The sequence below is a fragment of the Saccopteryx bilineata genome, chromosome 2, assembly GCF_036850765.1.
Source record: "Saccopteryx bilineata isolate mSacBil1 chromosome 2, mSacBil1_pri_phased_curated, whole genome shotgun sequence".
Classification (NCBI taxonomy): domain Eukaryota; kingdom Metazoa; phylum Chordata; class Mammalia; order Chiroptera; family Emballonuridae; genus Saccopteryx; species Saccopteryx bilineata.
The window spans coordinates 315,277,894-315,296,929 of NC_089491.1; the positions used below are offsets into that span (position 1 = coordinate 315,277,894).

Genomic DNA, 19,036 nt, shown 5'->3' on the forward strand with positions numbered 1-19,036 from the left:
CAGGGCATGTGAATTTCTGTCAGGGATGTGCTAATGAAAGTTTAATAACAGGTCACTTTGTGGGGAAGAGCCCTGATTTGTTGTCTTTGATAATTTCAGTGATATAAATATTCCCAACTTGAGGCCCTGGCCGGTTGGCTCAGTGGTAGACCGTCGGCCTGGCATGCGGAAGTCCCAGGTTCGATTCCCAGCCCGGGCACACAGGAGAAGTGCCCATCTGCTTCTCCACCTCTCCCCTTCTCCTTCCTCCCTGTCTCTCTCTTCCCCTCCCACAGCTGCAGCCGAGGCTCCATTGGAGCAAAAAATGGCCCAGGTGCTGGGGATGGCTCCGTGACCTCTGTCCCAGGCGCTAGAGTGGCTCTGGTTGTGGCAGAGCGACGGCCTGGATGGGCTGAGCATCACCCCCTGGTGAGCATGCCTGGTGGATTCCGGTCGGGCGCATGCAGGAGTCTGTCTGACTGCCTCCCCGTTTCCAGCTTCAGAAAAATGCAAAAATAAATAAATAAATAAATAAATATTCCCAACTTGGGGGGGATTTCCAAATACCAGTGTGACATCATTAAACACAGAGTTGATAGAGATATACACAGTCTGTTTTCATGAGCAAGGAAAAGCTGGTTCCTGTATGTATATCAAATTGAAAATAATTTTTAAGTTTTTGTGGGGTTTTTTGAGACACACACACAGGAAGGGAGAGAGATGAGAAGCAACAGTTTGTAGTTGTGTCACTTTAGTAGTTCATTGATTCCCATATATGCTTTAGGTGGGGGGTGCTCTAGCTGAGCCAGTGACCCCTTGCTCAAGCCGGCAACTATGAGCTTAAACCAGTGACCTTGAGCTTCAAACAAGCTACCTTTGGGCTCAAGCCAGTGACCCCGAGCTCAAGCTGGATGAGCCTGCGCTCAAGCTGGTGACCTTGGGGTTTCAAAACTTGGGACCTCAGTGACCCAGGCTGATGATCTTTCCACTGCACCACCACCAGTCAGGCTGAAGTTATTTAAAAATACTTTTAAAAATTGATTTTTAGAGCCAGAGGAAGGGAAGGGAGAAAGACAAAGAAAAACATCGATTTGCTGCTCCACCCATTCATGCTGTCATTGTTTGACTCTTGTATATATCCTGACTCGGATTGAACCGCAACCTTGGCATGTTGGTACAACATTCCAACCAACTGGGCTACCTGGCCAGTGTCAAAAAATTTTTAATTATTGGAAAAGAACTGGTTCTAGCACGTTAAGCACATTACTGATGGGCTGGTGAAACTTCTAAGGAAGCTGAAATCTCAAAGACAAGGAGTTAACCATGGAACAATCTGGGAAGAAAGCATTCTAGACTCAGGGAAGAGCTTGTGAATACAAAACCCAAGGTCAGAATGAGCCTGCCACAAAGAGGGCGGGATTGTTATAAAATCTCTGAGAGCTAGGGGGAGAGTACTACAGAGATGAGATTCCAGTGGGAGCAAGTATACACCAGCATAAGTACATTTTAGAGAGGTGAGCAAGGATAATAAATCGTGGAGAATGGGAATTCCAGGTCCAGGCAAAATAAGATTAAAAGAAAAGGAACTGATGGGTTTTTATCAGAGCAATCCATGAAAATTAAACAGTAATTTAAAGAATTTAAAGAAGGAGTGAGCAATGGTTTGGCCAGTGAGGAGAAATACAGAAGACTCAAGGTTTGTGATATAGCTTGGACTGAATAGTTCTGTATGAGAAGGAACAAACAAACCAGCGGTGGCACAGTGCATAAAGCGTCGACTAGGAGTGCTGAGGTCCTGGGTTCAAAACCGTAGACTTGCCTGGTTAAGGCACAAACCAGAAGCAAGAACTACGAGAAGGTACAAAAAGCACAGAAAGTGGAAAAGATAAGTGAAATGACAAAAAACACCTCTCACACCAGTACACTATATAAAGACGATTCTACTGACCCACGGAAAAGAAAATATATATTCTGAATAATTTTATTCCAGAAGCAAAGATAAACTTGTTTCTTTACAGCCATGTTCTCCATACTTCAGTTTCCTGGTTGCCAAGGCTACCCATTCACAGCCAGTTCACTGGGGTGTCTGTTTCAGGGCAGTGGTAAAGATCCTTGTCAGAAGAATGAGGCCAGATATTTGTTGTCCCAATCTCTGTCCTTCTGAGCTGATTTATCAGAGAAATCACACACACAGTCCCAGAAGGAAGACTGTCCCAATTGAAGCCCAGAATGAGTCTAGGTGACGGCGGGGTGGGGTCCGCGGGGGAGAATTAATGTTCATTCTCACTCTGTTCCACCAGGAGGCAGACTAACTCAATAAATAAACTACTCCAGGGCATGCCGCTTTTTTTCGAAAGGAGTTGGGATTCTAGAACTAAGGACTTGTTAACACTAACATCAGAATTCTATAACTGTCCCAGAAGGATTTTTTAATATCCCTTTTAAAATTAAGCCTCCAATCTTTTTCAACTCCCAGCGTCATCCAAAACTTTCTCCCAATTCCTCTGAAATTCCTCTTTGCCCTGGTTATCCTGATTAAAAGTCTACTTTCTCTCACCCCAGCCTCTCTGGCCCCAGACTGGACGAATGAGGTCAAAAGATAAAGAGGGGAACGATAGCAAGGAAATAGCAAAGGAGAACGGCCGGCTTATACAGTGAATAGAAAGGCCAGAGAACCCAAGGCTGGGGCTGGCATCCTAGCACAGCCGCAAGGGGTGGGCGGTCAGGGGGTGGGGCCACAGGAGTGCCGCCTCTCTTTCCCGGAGCCTGGGCGGAGAGGGAGGAAAACTTCCTGGCCTGGGCTACCGGCGGCTCTGTCTGCCAACCCTCCAATCCTACCTACTAGTCAGTGCCTAGTACTTCCCCACCCCTCCCCCCGGCTCCCTCAGTGTCCGCCATGGCCAAAGCCTACGACCACCTCTTCAAGTTGCTGCTGATCGGGGACTCAGGGGTGGGCAAGACTTGTCTGATCATTCGCTTTGCAGAAGACAACTTTAACAACACTTACATCTCCACTATCGGTGAGCCCACTGGCCATATCCCAGACTCCCGATTCCCCCATACCCTCTTCCCTGGCTCCCGGATTACTGGTGGCCCCACTTTTCAGTCCTCTTAGAGTGAGGCTTCTAAACCCAGTTCCTCAATCTCTTTTTCAGACCCATCCCCCATAACATGTCTCTGGGTGGTACCCAAACTTCTAACCTCTCAGCAGCCTCCAGGTAACTCCTTGGTTGTGCCAGCCCCTCATTTTCTTGGTACTGTTCTTCTCATCTCCTCAAATGCACATGCACCCCTCTCTGTTTCCCTCTCAGCTCCTTACCCACCCCCATCCACCTAGAATTCTTGATCCACACTCCACATTTCCTGTATTCCCTCTCCCTGAACATCTGTCTCCCAACTCTGTGAGCCTCTTTCTGTCCCACTGGTTTCAGACTCTCCCATTGCATCCCCTTATCTACTTCTTAGTTTCCTTGCCCCTCAACTTAATGGGAGGGAGGGTGAAACAGTGGCTGGGTGTGCTGGAGGGGGGCCCAAGGACTGTGATCCTGAATGTACAGTCAGCCCGGAGAAAAAGGTGGGAATGAGGGGATTTTTGGGGTCTCTGAGTCAGCCTGGTGACTCAGCCTTCTCCCTAGGGCTCACAACAGGCTTGGGGGAGGTGCCCAAGTTCCCACTAAGAACAGTGTCTCTCTTCCTCCCCTCTCTCCTCTTTCTTAATCTCCTCTGGTCCGGGAAAATAAGACAAGGAGAGTCTCAAGACAATTCTGGTTAGAAAGGAGAAGGAAAAATGCCCCTTTTTCCTAGCTCAGTTTCAGAAGGAAACTTGTTTAGCCTCAAACGTTCTTGGTTCCAAGCCTGGCCTACTAGTTAGTTCACAGATGGCTTCAGCTATCTTTTTCCTCACTCTTTGTAAGGCCAGGAGTGTGGGTGAGTACAGAGAGTAGAGGGTTCTAGGAAAACAGAAAGGAAAAGGAATCTGAAAGTAATATTTTGTGGGAGACAAACTGAATTGACAGTTGTCAGCTGGCACAGCTGAGTGGACCCAAGAGGAGCCTTAATGGCCTTTAGCCTCCCTGCAGAAGGTTCACCACCTTCACCACAAAATGCATAAACTCTAAGTACAAACAACCTGCTTGCTAAACAAATACAGTTTTGAAGAAATTACCCTAGTTTTACCCTTTCAGCAAGGCCGCTTCCCATGCGCCTCCCTTGTAGACTTCCTGGCACTGCTGCTGCTCACGCACGCCTCTCCCACCACACTTGCACACGCTCACACCTGTGTGTCTCATTTCAACGTACACTCTCCACTCCTAGGAATTGATTTCAAGATCCGCACTGTGGATATAGAGGGGAAGAAGATCAAACTGCAAGTCTGGTGAGTGAATCCCCAGGACTCCTAACTAGACTTCCTCATCCACCCCTTACAGCCTTTTTCTTTCTATTTTGCTTCATTTCCTCTCTTTTTCCCAATTGCTCCTTCCAGAACTTCTAATTATTTCTGCGACCTCACTCAAATGTCCTTTCATATGTCTTCCTGCTGGCTCAACTATTTTTAGCTTTTTTATAACTCTCTTGTTTCTCTTGACTCCAGAGCATTGTCTGAGCTTAACAACAAATGCCTGTTGAAAGATGATGTGGAGCCTGACAAGATGTTAGCGTAGTGGATAGAGCTTTAGCTTGGGACACAGAGGACCCATGTTCGGAATCCTAAGGTTGCCAGCTTGAGTGTGAGTTTGCTGGCTTGAGCATGGTATCATTGACATGACCCCATGGTTGCTGGCTTGAGCCTAAACGTCACTGGCTTGAGCACAGGGTCACTGGCTTAGCTGGAGACCCCTGGTCAAGGCACGTATGAGAAAGTAGTCAATGAACAACTAAGGTGCTGCCATGAAGAATTGATTCTTTTCATCTCTCTGTCCCTCTCTCTCTCTTTCTTGCTAAAACAAACAAAGAACTAAACAAAAAATAAAAACAATAATGTGGAAACTGGCTCTGAGCAGTTAAAGGGAAAGTAGCAAATTAAGATTCTAAATGCTAGCCTGACCAGGCGGTGGCACAGTGGATAGAGCGTCGGACTGGGATGCAGAGGACCCAGGTTCGAGACCCCATGGTCACCAGCTTGAGCACGGGCTCATCTGATTTGAGCAAAAGCCCACCAGCTTGAACCCAAGGTCGCTGGCTCCAACAAGGGGTTACTCAGTCTGCTGAAGGCCTGCAGTCAAGGCACATATGAGAAAGCAATCAATGAACAACTAAGGTGTTGCAACGCGCAACGAAAAACTGATTGATACTTCTCATCTCTCTCCGTTCATGTCTGTCTGTCCCTGTCTATCCTTCTCTCTGACTCACTCTCTGTCTCTGTAAAAATAAAAATAAAAATAAAGAAAAATAAAAAAAAGATTCTAAATGCTCTCTAAAAAAATAAATAAATAAATAAATAAATGCTCTCTCTAAATTATGGAGAACCCAGAAAGCCTAGTGTAAAGGTTTGACCTGACTGTCACAAGGAAGCTGGAGACCCTGAGGGTATGAAGCAAATTGGAGGCAATATAGATAAGAACAAACTGATTCAAATTTTGGTTCTGTTACAGAATGACCTTCATGGTTATTTAACCTCCTCAAATCTATTTTCCCCTTTGTAAAATAGGGTCAATAAAATATGTCTTACAAAGGGAGAATGAAGATTAAACAAAATGACATACATATATAAAATGATACATACACAGTGCTTGGCACAGAGTTAAGCAACCAGTGAATAAACCTAAGAGTTCTCTTCTTTTTGTTCAGCAACAGAGAGAGAAAGAGACAGAGAGAGACAGACAGGAAGGGAGAGAGATGAGAAGCATCAACTCCTAGTTGTGACACCTTGGTTGTTCATTGATTACTTCTTATACGTACCTTGACCAAGGGGCTCAAGCCAGTGACCTAGGGCTTCAATCCAGCGACCTTTGGGCTCAGGCCAGCAACCATGGGGTCATGTCGACGATCTCTCACTCAAGCTCATGAGCCTGTGCTCAAGCTGGTGACCTCGGAATTTCGAACCTTGGTCCTCAGTGTCCCAGGTCCACACTCTATCCACTGTGCCACCACTAGTCCGGCAAACCAAGGAGTTCCTGTTTCTTAGGCCTCTACCATCTCTCAGTATCAGCCCTACTGTCTTTCATCCCTTTGCCCCTTTACTGTTTCCTGATTCTATTCCTTTCAGCCCCAACATGTGAAAGATAAATTTTTAGCTGGAGCGGGTGAGACAGAGGGGAGTCTCTCTTTGAAGAGCCCTTCCCTCTATGGCATGAAATATCCTACCTCCTCAGGGACACAGCTGGCCAGGAGCGATTCAAGACGATAACTACCGCCTATTACCGTGGAGCCATGGTATGAAGTGTGGGTCAGGACAAGATGAGGGCATGAGGCAATAAAATAGAGGTTTATGAGTACAGAGAAGCAGGGGGAAATGGGGAGTTGCAGAGTGGGTTGTAGACAGCCCCGCATGGCTTAGTAATTTGACTCATGGATAAAAATTTCAGGGTCACTTAGAGGGCAGTGGGAAGCCTAAACTGGATTGTGGTCCAAAGCCCCATTGTGAACCCTGCTGTCCTCCAGGGAATTATTCTAGTATATGACATCACAGATGAGAAATCCTTTGAGAATATTCAGAACTGGATGAAGAGCATCAAAGAGGTGAGGATCCTTGCAGAGAGATGGGGGAATTGGGTGGAACCTGGAGGATGAAGGCGATTGTGAAGATGAGCAGAACCCAACTTTTCTTGTCTTATGCTTTTGATCCCAGAATGCCTCAGCGGGAGTGGAGCGCCTCCTGCTGGGGAACAAGTGTGACATGGAGACCAAGAGGAAGGTACAGAAGGAGCAGGCCAATAAGGTAAAGACCAGGCAAGGTAATGTTCTGGAACTGGGCTGGGGGGGCCAAGATGAGGTTGGATTGCAGAGGACTAGGCTGCTGCCCTCTACTCAGCTCTCTTCTTCCCACTTCATCCCCTACAGTTGGCTCAGGAGCACGGAATCCGATTTTTTGAGACTAGTGCCAAATCCAGTATGAATGTGGACGAGGTAAGACACACCCCACCCTCACCCCCAAAAGAGATGGTCTATAGGAAGATACACTTGTTCTTTTCTCAAGTCTGTTCTGACCAGTCTGCCTTCCCCACTAGGCTTTCAGTTCCCTGGCTCGGGACATCTTGCTCAAGTCAGGAGGCCGGAGATCGGTGAGTTGGTTCTGCTGCACCCAGTACAGTTGTGGGAGGTAAGGGGAGTAAAAACTGAGGAGGGGAGCAAAACTAAGACTTCCCATGAGGGTGGCTCCCCTTCAAACAGTTTATAGCCTCTGACTCCAGCCAGCCATTCTCACCATGTGCCCTTCTGCCTCTAGGGAAACAGCAACAAGCTCTCCAGCACTGACCTGAAAACTTGTGACAAAAAGAACACCAACAAGTGCTCCTTGGGCTGAGGGCCCCTTTCTGCCTCCTACCCCAAGCCTGGAGGCTGAACCTAAGGGAGGCCGGGTTGAGGGGCTGGGTGGAGGGGAGGAACAGCAGGTGGGGCTTGGAGAGGTAAAGATGGTGGATGGTGAAAAAAAGGGGGGAAATAGAGAAGAAAAAAAGGAAAGTGAGAGAAGAGGAAAAGAAGGAAAGGAGGTAAAATAGAGAGAGAAGAAGCAAGAAGGAAAAGAATTGAGGAAGTGAAAAAAGGTGAGAGAGAGGTAGGAAGAGAGGGAAGAGAAAAGGGAAGATAGATGACCCTGGGCCTTAGACCTGCTCTGAGTTTTCAGGATAAATATAAATGTAAATAAGTAATTGATTTATTTTGTTACTGGATCAGGTTTCAGGGTCCAGTGAGAGGCTGGTTCAGTACTACCCTCTGAAAGTTTGGTCCTATCCTGCCACTCTGCATGGTCTTTCTCAGTATTAAAGGCCACTATTTTCACAAATGTCCCTACTTTCAGTAACTTTCATTTTTATCAAAATTGATCTCTACTCATAAACTTAATTCTTACCTCTAAGGTGGTTGGGCTGCCTGAAACAGGCTGGGTTCCTGTGATGCCTGGAATAGTCTGACAGCTTTCTCCCTTCCCAGCTATTTGATTGATGAGTAAAACAGCAAGGAGCAGAGGTTCTCTGAACTTGAAGGTGTGAACATACTCTTTCCATTGTGGGTTTAGAGGATCATTGTGGGCAAAGCCTTCTCCAGGAGATTGCAGGAATTTTTTTTTTCAATAAGGACTCTTTTGGGGCCTCCCCAGGGGAGTGATAGCTCTAGACTTGGAAATAAGGGGACCTAATATTGTTATCCAGTGATTTTTGCAAGAATTTTTGATTCTGCCAGCAATATTTAGGTTGCTGATAGGCATTATTACCTGCTTTTGTAGATGAGGAAAATGAGATATGGAAGAGGTTCATTTATTCACAAATATTTATTGAGCATCTACTATGTGCCAAGCACAATGGTCAAGTTAACATATCATAACCTTTGAGTATTACTTACAAGATGGACAAGCAAATTTTAACAGAAACAGCCTGACTGGTGGTGGTGCAGTGGGTAGAGTGTAGACCCGGAACAGTGAGGTTGCCGGTTCAAAACCAGAGGTTGCTGACTGGAGCATGGGATTGCTGGCTTGTGCCTGGGATCATTAATAGGAGCTCACCAGCTTGAGTAAGGGGTCGTTGGTTCGACTTGAGCCCAAAGTTGCCAACCTGATCCCTGGTCAAGGCACATGTGAGAAGCAAGCAACACACAACTAAAGTTAAGCAACGAGTTGATGATTTCTCTCTCTCTCTCTCTCTCTCTCTCTCCCTCCCTCTCCCTCTCTCCCTCCCCCTCTATCCTTCCCTGCCCCCCAAATTTTTTTAAAACAGAAACAGCCCCTAAGTACTGAATACAAAGAGACAACAGTATCAGCATGCAAAAGAACCACCTCCAAAAACTCAGGCTTCATACACAGCCCCATTTAGTATACATAAACCCCTTTTTTACAGAGACAGAGACAGAGTCAGAGAGAGGGATAGATAGGGACAGACAGACAGGAACGGAGAGATGAGAAGCATCAATCATTAGTTTTTCCTTGCGCTTGCAACACCTTAGTTGTTCATTGATTGCTCTCTCATATGTGCCTTGACCGCTGGCCTTCAGCAGGCTGAGTGACCCCTTGCTCAAGCCAGCGACCTTGGGTCCAAGCTGGTGAGCTTTTGCTCAAACCAGATGAGCCTGTGCTCAAGCTGGCGACCTCGAGGTCTCGAACCTGGGTCCTCATCATCCCAGTTCGATGCTCTATCCACTGCGCCACTGCCTGGTCAGGCTATTACACAATTTATTTTTTATTTTTTATTGTTGAGTGTTTTTTTTTTAATTTATTTATTATAGAGACAGAGTGAGTCAGGAGGTATAGACAGGGACAGACAGACAGGAACAGAGAGAGATGAGAAGCATCAATCATTAGTTTTTCATTGCGTGTTGCAACACCTTAGTTGTTCATTGATTACTTTCCCATATGTGCCCTGACCGCGGGCCTTCAGCAGACCGAGCTACCCCTCGCTGGAACCAGTGACCCTGGGTTCAAGCCGGTGGGCCTTTGCTCAAACCAGATGAGCCCGCGCTCAAGCTGGCGACCCCGGGGTCTCGAACCTGGGTCCTCTGCATCCCAGTCCAACGCTCCATCCACTGCGCCACCGCCTGGTCAGGCCTATTACACAATTTAAACAGCAAAATTATCTCAAAGACTTGATCTTTTATCAGGATAATGAAAATGTCAGATTTGGTTTAGACAAAATACTATTAGAAGTTTTAAGAAATTCCCAAGCCTAACCCTGGCCAGATAGCAGACAACTTGGTTGGTTGGAGTGTTATCCTGAAACACAGAGGTTGCCAGTTAGATCCTCGGTCAGGGCACATATGGGAACAAATCAATGTTCCTGTGGGTCTGTCTGTCTGACTCCTTTCTCCTCTCTAAAATAATAAATAAAATGTAAGCCCTGGCTGGATAGCTCAGTTGGTTAGAGCATCATCCTAAAATACAGAGGTTGACAGTTAGATCTCTGGTCAGGGAACATACAAGAACAGATGGATGTTCTTGTCTCTCTCTCACTCTCTTTCCCTTCCTCTGTCTCTAAAACCAATAAAGTAAACTTTTTTAAATAAATGTTTTTTTAAAAACTCCCAAGCCTAGCCCTGGCTGGTTATTTTATTTGGTTAGAGTGCTGTCCTCATATGCCAAGGTTATGGGTTTGATACCTGATCTAGCACATACAAGAATTAACCAATGAATGCATAAATAAGTGAAACAACAAAGTTTCTCTTTCTTTCCTTTCCTCTCTCTCTAAAATCAATATAAATGCATACATACATACATACTTACATAAAATGAGGCATTTAAAAAAAGAAAAAGAAATACCCAAGCCTGCGGTGTAATAGGGGGTGCAACCTGACCAGGCGGTGGCGCAGTGGATAAAGCATCGGACTGGGGCTGAGAGGACACAGGTTCAAAACCCCGAAGTTGCCAGCTTGAGTGCAGGCTCATCCAGCTTGAGCACAGGGTCACTGGATTGAGTGTGGGATCATAGACATGACTCCATGGTTGCTGGCTTGAGCCCAATGATCAGTGGCTTGAACCCAATGGTCGCTGGCATGAGCAAGGGGTCACTTGCGCTCCTGTAGCCCCCCCTGTCAAGGCACTTATGAAAATGCAATCAATGAACAACTAAGATGCCGCAATGAAGAATTGAAGCTTCTCACTTCTCTCCCTTTCTGTCTGTCCCTCTCTCTCTCTGTTTCTGTCAAAAAAAAAAAAAGTGGGTCTGACCTATGGTGGTGCAGTGGATAAAGCGTTGACCTGGAAATGCTGAGGTCGCCGGTTCGAAACCCTGGACTTGCCTGGTCAAGGCACATATGGGAGTTGATGCTTCCAGCTCCTCCCCCCCATTCTCTCTCTCCCCCTCTCTCTCTCCTTTCTAAAATGAATAAATAAATTTTAAAGAAGTGAATACAAAACTCTGAATCAGCAGCAAATCCTTTCTTCTGTTGCTGTTCCTATTGATACGTGACCATACTCAGAAGAAAGTCTGATAGTACTGGAGAAGAACTTGGAAACTAATTTGATAAATATGGACAATAATTTGATAGATATATTTATTAAGTATCTGAGAGCTTTGATAGTCTTTATCTGTGGCTTATGTTTGAGCTCTGTAGCTAGTTTAATGTGGTTGAGATGAGGAAAGACTTGCATTTTGTGAATCCCAGGAAGACTGACATTTTCATCATACCCTAGAGCATTTTTTTTGTTTTGTTTTGTTTTTGAGAGAGGTAGTGAGAGAGACAGGAACATCAAGCTGCTCCTGTTATATACCCTGACCTGGCAATGGAACTGGCAACCTCTGTACTCTGATGCTCCAACCAACCAGCCAGGGCTTAATTTTTATTGATTTTTAGAGAGACAAAGAGGGGGGAGGGGGAAAGGAAGCACTTGTTCCATTCAGTTGTACATTTTTTTGGTTGCTTCCTGTACGTGCCCTGACCAGGGATTGAACCTGCAACCTTGTTGTTTTGGGACAATGCTTTTAACCAACTAAGGTAATCGGCTAGGGCCAGAGCAGGTATTTTTATTTACTTTTTAAATTTATTTTGGAGAGGAGAGAGAAGGGGGGAGGAGCAGGAAGCATTAACTCCCATATGTGCCTTGACTAGGCAAGCCCAGGGTTTTGAACTAGTGACCTCAGCATTCCAGGTCAATGCTTTATCCACTGCACCACCACAGGTCAGGCCAGAGCAGGTATTTTTAAAATTCAGTTTTAGTATAGAGACCTTATTCAGTTGCTTGGTATGGCTATTGGAAGTAAGATCTTACAAGATCTCACAGCTTGTCATGAGACATGGTAGGGTTGGGTAAAGAGTAACAGAATACTAGATTTCACCAAAACATTTAATATAGCTAAAATCTAGTGGAACTCTGGCTGGGTAGCTCAGTTGGTTAGAGCATCATCCTGATACTCTAAGATGGCAGGTTTGACCCCTAGTCAGGGCACATCCAAGAATCAACTGATGAATGCATGAATAAATGGAACAACAAATCGATGTTTCTTTCTAAATCAAATTTTAAAAAATTAAAAACTACTTGTAAAATAAACCCCACACCCTGTGGGGTGTGACCTGTGGTGGCGCAGTGGATAGAGCATTGACCTGAAATGCTGAGGTCGCTAGTTTGAAACCCAGACTTGCCTGGTCAAGGCACATGTGAGAAGCAATGACTACAAGTTGATCCTCCCCGCTCCGATCCCCCACCCCTTTCTCCTCTCTTTAAAATCTAAAACAACAATAAAATCCACACCCTACTTTCTGTAGCATACAACTATGAACACCTGTAGACAAATAACTTGAAAAACAGTCACAAGCAAAATTTAAAGCTCAGCCCTCACCAGGTTTTGTTTTTTTCCTCCCAACTCTCATCCAATGACCTTTCCACAATCTGATAGTTCCTGCTCTTGAGAAGCTAACTTTAAGTCTGATGGGAAAACAATTTATGGGACATAGCATCAGATTACTGTTAATTCCAAAATAAAGTGGACTAGCCTTTAGGGCTCTGGGGGAAGGAAGCAGCTAGGATCAGTAGGCTAGAAAGATTTGTTGAGGGAGAAGGCTTTAGAGCAGAGTTAACAAGAAAAATATATGAGGACAGGCCTTGTGATCTTATGTTCCCGTCCTCTTTCCTTGTTATAAAAGGCTTGTCTCCACACTTTTTTCTTTCTTTTTTATTTTTTTCATTTTATTTTTTTTTAATTCATTTTAGAGAGGAGAGGGAGAGACAGAGACAGAGAGAGAGAAAGAGAGGAGAGACAGAGAGAGAGAAGGGGGGGAGGAGCTGGAAGCATCAACTCCCATATGTGCCTTGGACCAGGCAAGCCCAGGGTTTCGAACCAGCGACCTCAGCATTTCCAGGTCGACGCTTTATCCACTGGGCCACCACAGGTCAGGCTTCTTTTTTTTTTTTTCACACTTTTTTCTTTTTAACTATGTTCCCCATTATCCTCCTCCAAGTCTTTCCAGCCAAAATACAAGAAATTACTAATAAACAGATAATTAATAGTGCATATGTTTATATGAAGTTTAAGTACTTCCTATCTTCTGAGCGTGTAAGAAAACATATAGCCTGGCCTAGGGTGGTGCAGTAGATAGAGCATCGACCTGTAACAGTGAGGTCATCAGTTCAAAACCCTGGGCTTGTCCAGTCAAGACACATACAGTAAGCAGTTAACTATACAACTAAAATGAAACAACTATGAGTTGATACTCCTCGTCCACAACCCCCCTCTTCTTTCTGTAAAAATCAAAATCTTTTTAAAAAGAGAGAAAAAGAAAATTCTTACATGGTCTGTGTTTCTGGGAGGCTGCAGATATATATATGTAAATCTAGGAGGAAAACTCTGACAGAATGAGAATAATCACTATTACCAGACAGTAAAGGACAAACCCAAAGTGTGAGTCAAGTCACTGAAGGTCTGGATATATATCCAAGTTTAACTCCATGGAGATGGGAAACAGGCCAAAATCTTTGTCCTGGAAGTTTAAAGTCTGGACTCAAGCTTCAGCTCTCACTCACTAGCTGGATGATCCTGGACAAGTCACTTATACTCTGAGCTTACAAATATAGGGATAATACCTATAGGGATAATACCTATAGGGATAATTCCCACTCTGATACTTTAGGATTACTGAGAAGAATCAAATGAGCTAATTATTTAATTCAAGAAGTATGACTCCTGACCTGTGGTGGCACAGTGGATCAAGTGTCAACCTGGAACGCTGAGGTTGCTGGTTTGAAACCCTGGGCTTGCCTGGTCAAGGCACATATGGGAGTTGATGCTTCCTACTTCTCTATCCCGTCTCTCTCTAAAAATGAGTAAGTAAAACCTTTTTTAAAAATTAAAAAAGAGCCTAACCTGTGGTAGCGCAGTGGATAAAGCGTCGACCTGGAAATACTGAGGTCGCCGGTTCGAAACCCTGGGCTTGCCTGGTCAAGGCACATATGGGAGTTGATGCTTCCAGCTCCTCCCCCCTTCTCTCTCTCTCTCTTTCTCTCTCTCTCTCTCTCTCTTCTCTCTCTCTCCTCTCTAAAAATGAATAAATAAAAAAAGAAAAAAAATTAAAAAAGAAAAGGTATGACAACTAGGCCTGTGGTGGTGCAGTCGACTTGGAAAGCTGAGGTCACCCGTTTGAAACCCTGGACTTGCCCAGTCAAGGCACATGTGACAAATAATCAATGAACAACTAAAGTGAAGCAACTATGAGTTGATACTTCTCACTACCCCCTCTCCTCTTTTGTAAAATCAATAAACAAAAATATGACAGAGGCCCTGGTAGGTTACCTCACTAGGTTAGAGTATCTTCCCTGAAATACTAAGGTTGTGGGTTTGATCCCCAATCAGTACACATAGGAAGCAACTGATGTGTGCACAACTAAGTGGAACAACAAATGAATGCTTCTCTCTCTTTCCTCTCTGTCTCTAAAAATCAAGCAATAAAAAACAAAACAAAAAATTATTTAAAACGTATGACAGAGTATATCGTATACCCATGTCTTTCCCTTCCTCCTCTTGTTCCACCACAGGCTTGCATATCCTAAACCAGGGGTCCCCAAACTTTTTACACAGGGGGCCAATTCACTGTCCCTTAGACCGTTGGAGGGCCGGACTATAAAAAAAACTGAACAAATCCCTATGCACACTGCACATATCTTATTTTAAAGGAAAAAAAATGGGAACACATACAATATTTAAAATAAAGAACAAGTAAATTTATTTTATTTTATTTTTTTAATTTTATTTATTCATTTTTAGAGAGGAGGGAGAGAGACAGAGAGAGAGAGAGAAGGGGGGAGGAGCTGGAAGCATCAATTCCCATATGTGCCTTGACCAGGCAAGCCCAGGGTTTTGAACCAGCGACCTCGGCATTTCCAGGTCAACGCTTTATCCACTGCGCCACCACAGATCAGGCCAAGAACAAATAAATTTAAATCAACAAACTGACCAGTATTTCAATGGGAACTATGGGCCTGCTTTTGGCTAATGAGATGGTCAATGTGCTCCTCTCACTGACCACCAATGAAAGAGGTGCCCCTTCCGGAAGTGCGGTAGGGACCGGATAAATGGCCTCAGGGGGCCGCAGTTTGGGGACCCCTGTCCTAAACACTAAGGTTGCCCCAAGACTTGCAACCAGTCAAGCAATGGGCAGCGGCAACTTATATCAGGCCTACCCCCGAACCTGTCTCCAAGACCCTCTTTTCTCCAACTCTCCACTTAGCTGACAGCAGCTCACCTCAGTTCACTTCTCTATAACATTTCTTTATTTTAAAAAAAATATTTTAGTTATTGATTTTAGAGAGATTAGAGAGAGAGAAAGGGGGAGGAAAGGGAAGCAACAATTGCAGCTGCCTCTCACACGTTCTTTGACCGGGCAAGCCGGGGCCTCAAATCAGGGGCCTCAGTATTCCAGGTTGTCGCCCGTCCACTGTACCACCACAGGTCAGGCGCCTAGAACATTTCTAGACAGCCAAAGCAGCCCTGTGTAGGCTCTCCTGTTGCTTCTTCTATCCTAAACCCTTCCTTGTTTCAACGTCCCTGGCTTTAATAAATGTACTCTCAAAATTAAAAAAATAAATTATATATATAGCGGAGATTGGAAGAGGCAGGTCCAGTCTTTTTTTTTTTTTTAAGGTCCAGTCTTAAAATGGAGGTAACACCACCACTGTTGTCCCCAGTCTGACTCTGGTCACCAGAGCCACTAGGGGTGTGGGGGTGAAGGGAGGGAGATCTGAAGTAGAGCGGTTGAGAAAACTTTATTGGTGGTTTGGTTTGAGTTTTGAAACTACATATGATTATTTAACAGAACATGTTGAAATAGTGCACACTCAAAGACTATGTAGTAATGAGACACCCCCCAAAAATAACAAAACGTTCCTGGTGCTTTAGTTCTGTGACTTACTCTTACTCTTGGAGAAGTGGATGCAGCAATGTGTGCTCCACCACACAAGGTTGATGGTGTGTAGTGGAATCAAAGAGAACTTTGATTTCAAGAAAGAATTCTGGAAAGCCTGGTGCCCATCTAACAGTGAAGAAGATTTTTGTACAGAAGAATATAATTTCAGAGATTACTTTGAAAATATGACAAGAGTGCCTCACCTGTGGTGGTGCAGTGGATAAAGCATCGACCTAGAATGCTAAGGTCACTAGTTTGAAAGCCCAGGCTTGCCCAGTCAAGGCACACATGGAGAAGCAACTATGAGTCGATTCTTCCTGTCCCCTGCCCTTGCATCTCTCTCTCTCCTGTCTCTAAAATCAACAAGTAAAGTCTTTTTTTTTTTTCTTTTTTCTTTTGGAGGGGACAGATAGGAACAGACAAGAAGGGAGAGAGATGAGAAGCATCAACTCATAGTTGTGGCACCTTAGTTGTTCATTGATTGTTTTCTCATATGTGCCTTGACTGGGGCGGGGGGGGGGGGCTCCAGCTGAGCCAGTGACCTCTTGCTTAAGCCAGCGACTTTTGGGCTCAAGTCACAACCTCAGGGTTTCAAACCTGGGTCCTCAGTGTCCCAGGGTAATGCTTTATCCACTGCGCCACCACCTTGTCAGGCAACAAGTAAAGTCTTAAAAAAAAAAAAAAGGCCCTGGCCAGTTTGCTCAGTGGTAGAGCATCAGCTTAGTGTATGGATGTCCCGGGTTCGATTCCTGGTAGTGCACACAGGAGAAGTGCCCATCTGCTTCTCCATCCTTCCCCCTCTAGCTTCTCTCTCTCTCCCTTTCTCTCTCTTCCCTTTCTCTCCTGCAGCTATGGCTCAATTGGAGCGAGTTGGTGAGTTGGCCTCAGGCACTGAGGATGGCTTCATGGCTTCTGCCTCAGACACTAGGAGGGGCTCAGTTGCTAAGCAACAGCGCAATACCCCAGATGGGCAGAGCATCTCCCCCTAGTGGGCTTGCTGGGTGGATCCCAGTGGGGGCGCATGTGGGAGTCTTTCTCTCTGCCTCTCCTCCTCTCACTAAATAAAAAATAAAAAAGTATGGCAAGGTTGAAATAGAAGTTATGAAGGACAGGTAGAGTGGGAGAAAAAAGAAGATTTACTATTGTAATTTTTTTTTAGATTAAAATTTTTTTTTCCCAGCCCTAACTGGCTGTCTCAGTGGTAGAGCATCATCCCTGCATGTGGAAGTCCCAGGTTCGATTTCCAGTCAGGGCACACAGGAGAAGTGACCATCTGCTTCTCCACTCTTCCCTCACCCCTTCCCTCTCTCTCTCTCTCTCTCTTTCTCTCTTGTTCCTTTTCTCTCTTCCCATCCTGCAGCCATGGCTCGAATGGTTTAAGTAAATTGGCCCTGGGCGCTAAGGATGGCTCCATGGCCTCGCCTCAAGCACTGGAATAGCTCAGTTGTCTCAGATGGGCAGAATATTGCCCTGTAGGGGGCTTATCGAATGGATCCTGGTTGGGGCACATGCTTCCCTGCCAAACCCACTTCTCACTTAATAAAAAAAAAAATTCCCATTGATTTGAGAGAGAGAGAGAGAGAGAAGCATCCACTTGGTTCTATTTTGTTGTTGAATTTAGTTGTACCCTCATTGATTGCTTCTACTAGTGCCCTGAGCTGACATCAAACCATGACCTCAGTGTACCAGGACAACATTTTATTCATTGACCCACCTGGCTAGAGCCACTGTTGTAGTTTTTTTGTTTTTGGCACCCCCCACCCATTGATTTGAAGGAGGAGGGATGGAGAGAAAGAGAGGGAGAGAAGCATCAACTTGTTGTTCCTCTTAGTTGTGCACTCATTGGTTGCTTCTATTATGTGCACTGAGCAGAGACCAAACCTGTGACGTCAGCATACAGGGACTGTGCTCTATCTACTGAGCTACCATTGTAACTTTGATAATCATGATATAGTTGATAAAATTGTTGTTCAGAAATATACTGTTGGACAGAAGACAATTTAACTTTGGGGGAGGGGTATACAGCACAATCAAATGTCAAAATAATCTAGAGATGTTTTCTCTCAACATATGTACCCTGATTTATCAATGTCACTGCATTAAATTTAATAAATAAATTTAAAAAAAAAAAGAAATATACTGTTGGCCCTGGCTGGGTAGCTCAGTTGGTTAGTGTCCTCCTGCCGTGCTAAGGTTGAGGTTGCAGATTCAGCCCCTGGTCAGGGCACATACAAGAACAAACCAATTAAGAGTGTCGTCTGGAAACTACAAGGTTGCAGTTTTGATCCCTGGCACACTAGGATGCAACCAAAGAATGCACGGCTGAGTGGGACAACAAATGAATGCTTCCCTTACCCTTCCCCTCTCTGTTCCTTTCTCTCTCTCTCTCTCTCTCTCTCTCTCTCTCTCTGTCTCTCTAAAAGTCAATAAAAATTAAGGCCTGCCCAGACAGCTCAATTGGTTCGGGCATCGTCCCAGAAGACAGAGGTTGCCAGTTCAATTCCTCAGTCAGGGCACATACAGGAGCAGCTCAATGTTTCTGTCTCTCTCTACTTCTCTCTCAAAATAAATAAATAATTAAAAATAGAATCAAACCACAATGTCATGAATAAGTGGAACAGCAAGTCAATGTTTCTCTCTGTCTTTGTCTTTCTTCCTCTCTCTAAAAATAGATTTTAGGCCTGACCTGTGGTGGCGCAGTGGATCAAGTATCGACCTGGAAATGCTGAGGTCGCCGGTTCGAAACCCTGGGCTTGCCTGGTCAAGGCACATATGGGAGTTGATGCTTCCAGCTCCTCCCCTCCTTCTCTCCCTCTGTCTCTCTCTCCTCTCTGTCTCTCCTCTCTAAAATGAATAAATAAAATTTAAAAATAAATAAATAAAAACATTTCTTAAAAAAAAAGCTTATAAAAATAGATTTAAAAAAATTATTAATGGCCTGACCTGTGGTGGCGCAGTGGATAAAGCATCGACCTGGAAATGCTGAGGTTGCCGGTTCGAAACCCTGGGCTTGCCTGGTCAAGGCACATATGGGAGTTGTGCTTCCTGCTCCTCCCCGCCTTCTCTCTCCCCCTCCCTCTCCTTT

The 19,036-nt window shown here is 44.9% G+C and overlaps 1 protein-coding gene across 2 annotated transcripts; it reads left to right on the forward strand.

Annotated features, from left to right (window-relative positions):
• The first annotated feature begins 2,746 nt into the window (after positions 1–2,746).
• RAB13 (RAB13, member RAS oncogene family) lies at positions 2,747–7,921 on the forward strand. Of its 2 annotated transcripts, XM_066262047.1 has the most exons (9): positions 2,747–2,999; positions 3,135–3,197; positions 4,294–4,354; positions 6,291–6,351; positions 6,580–6,657; positions 6,767–6,856; positions 6,979–7,044; positions 7,146–7,199; positions 7,364–7,921. In XM_066262047.1, exons 1-9 carry the CDS (start codon positions 2,876–2,878, stop codon positions 7,439–7,441), a joined length of 675 nt encoding a protein of 224 aa, XP_066118144.1. In that variant the 5' UTR covers positions 2,747–2,875; the 3' UTR covers positions 7,442–7,921. The 2 variants fall into 2 exon arrangements, with proteins under 2 accessions (XP_066118144.1, XP_066118145.1); XM_066262048.1 differs by lacking the exon at positions 3,135–3,197.
• The last annotated feature ends 11,115 nt before the right edge of the window (positions 7,922–19,036 follow it).

What these genes read in the sequence shown, in the direction of transcription:
- RAB13 (XM_066262047.1), top strand. Translation starts at nt 2,876, where the DNA reads ATGGCCAAAGCCTACGACCACCTCTTCAAGTTGCTGCTGATCGGGGAC. An exon ending in CACTTACATCTCCACTATCG is followed by an intron (nt 3,000 to 3,134) that starts GTGAGCCCACTG and finishes TCTCTTTTTCAG; the next exon opens with ACCCATCCCCCATAACATGT. An exon ending in CCTATTACCGTGGAGCCATG is followed by an intron (nt 6,352 to 6,579) that starts GTATGAAGTGTG and finishes GCTGTCCTCCAG; the next exon opens with GGAATTATTCTAGTATATGA.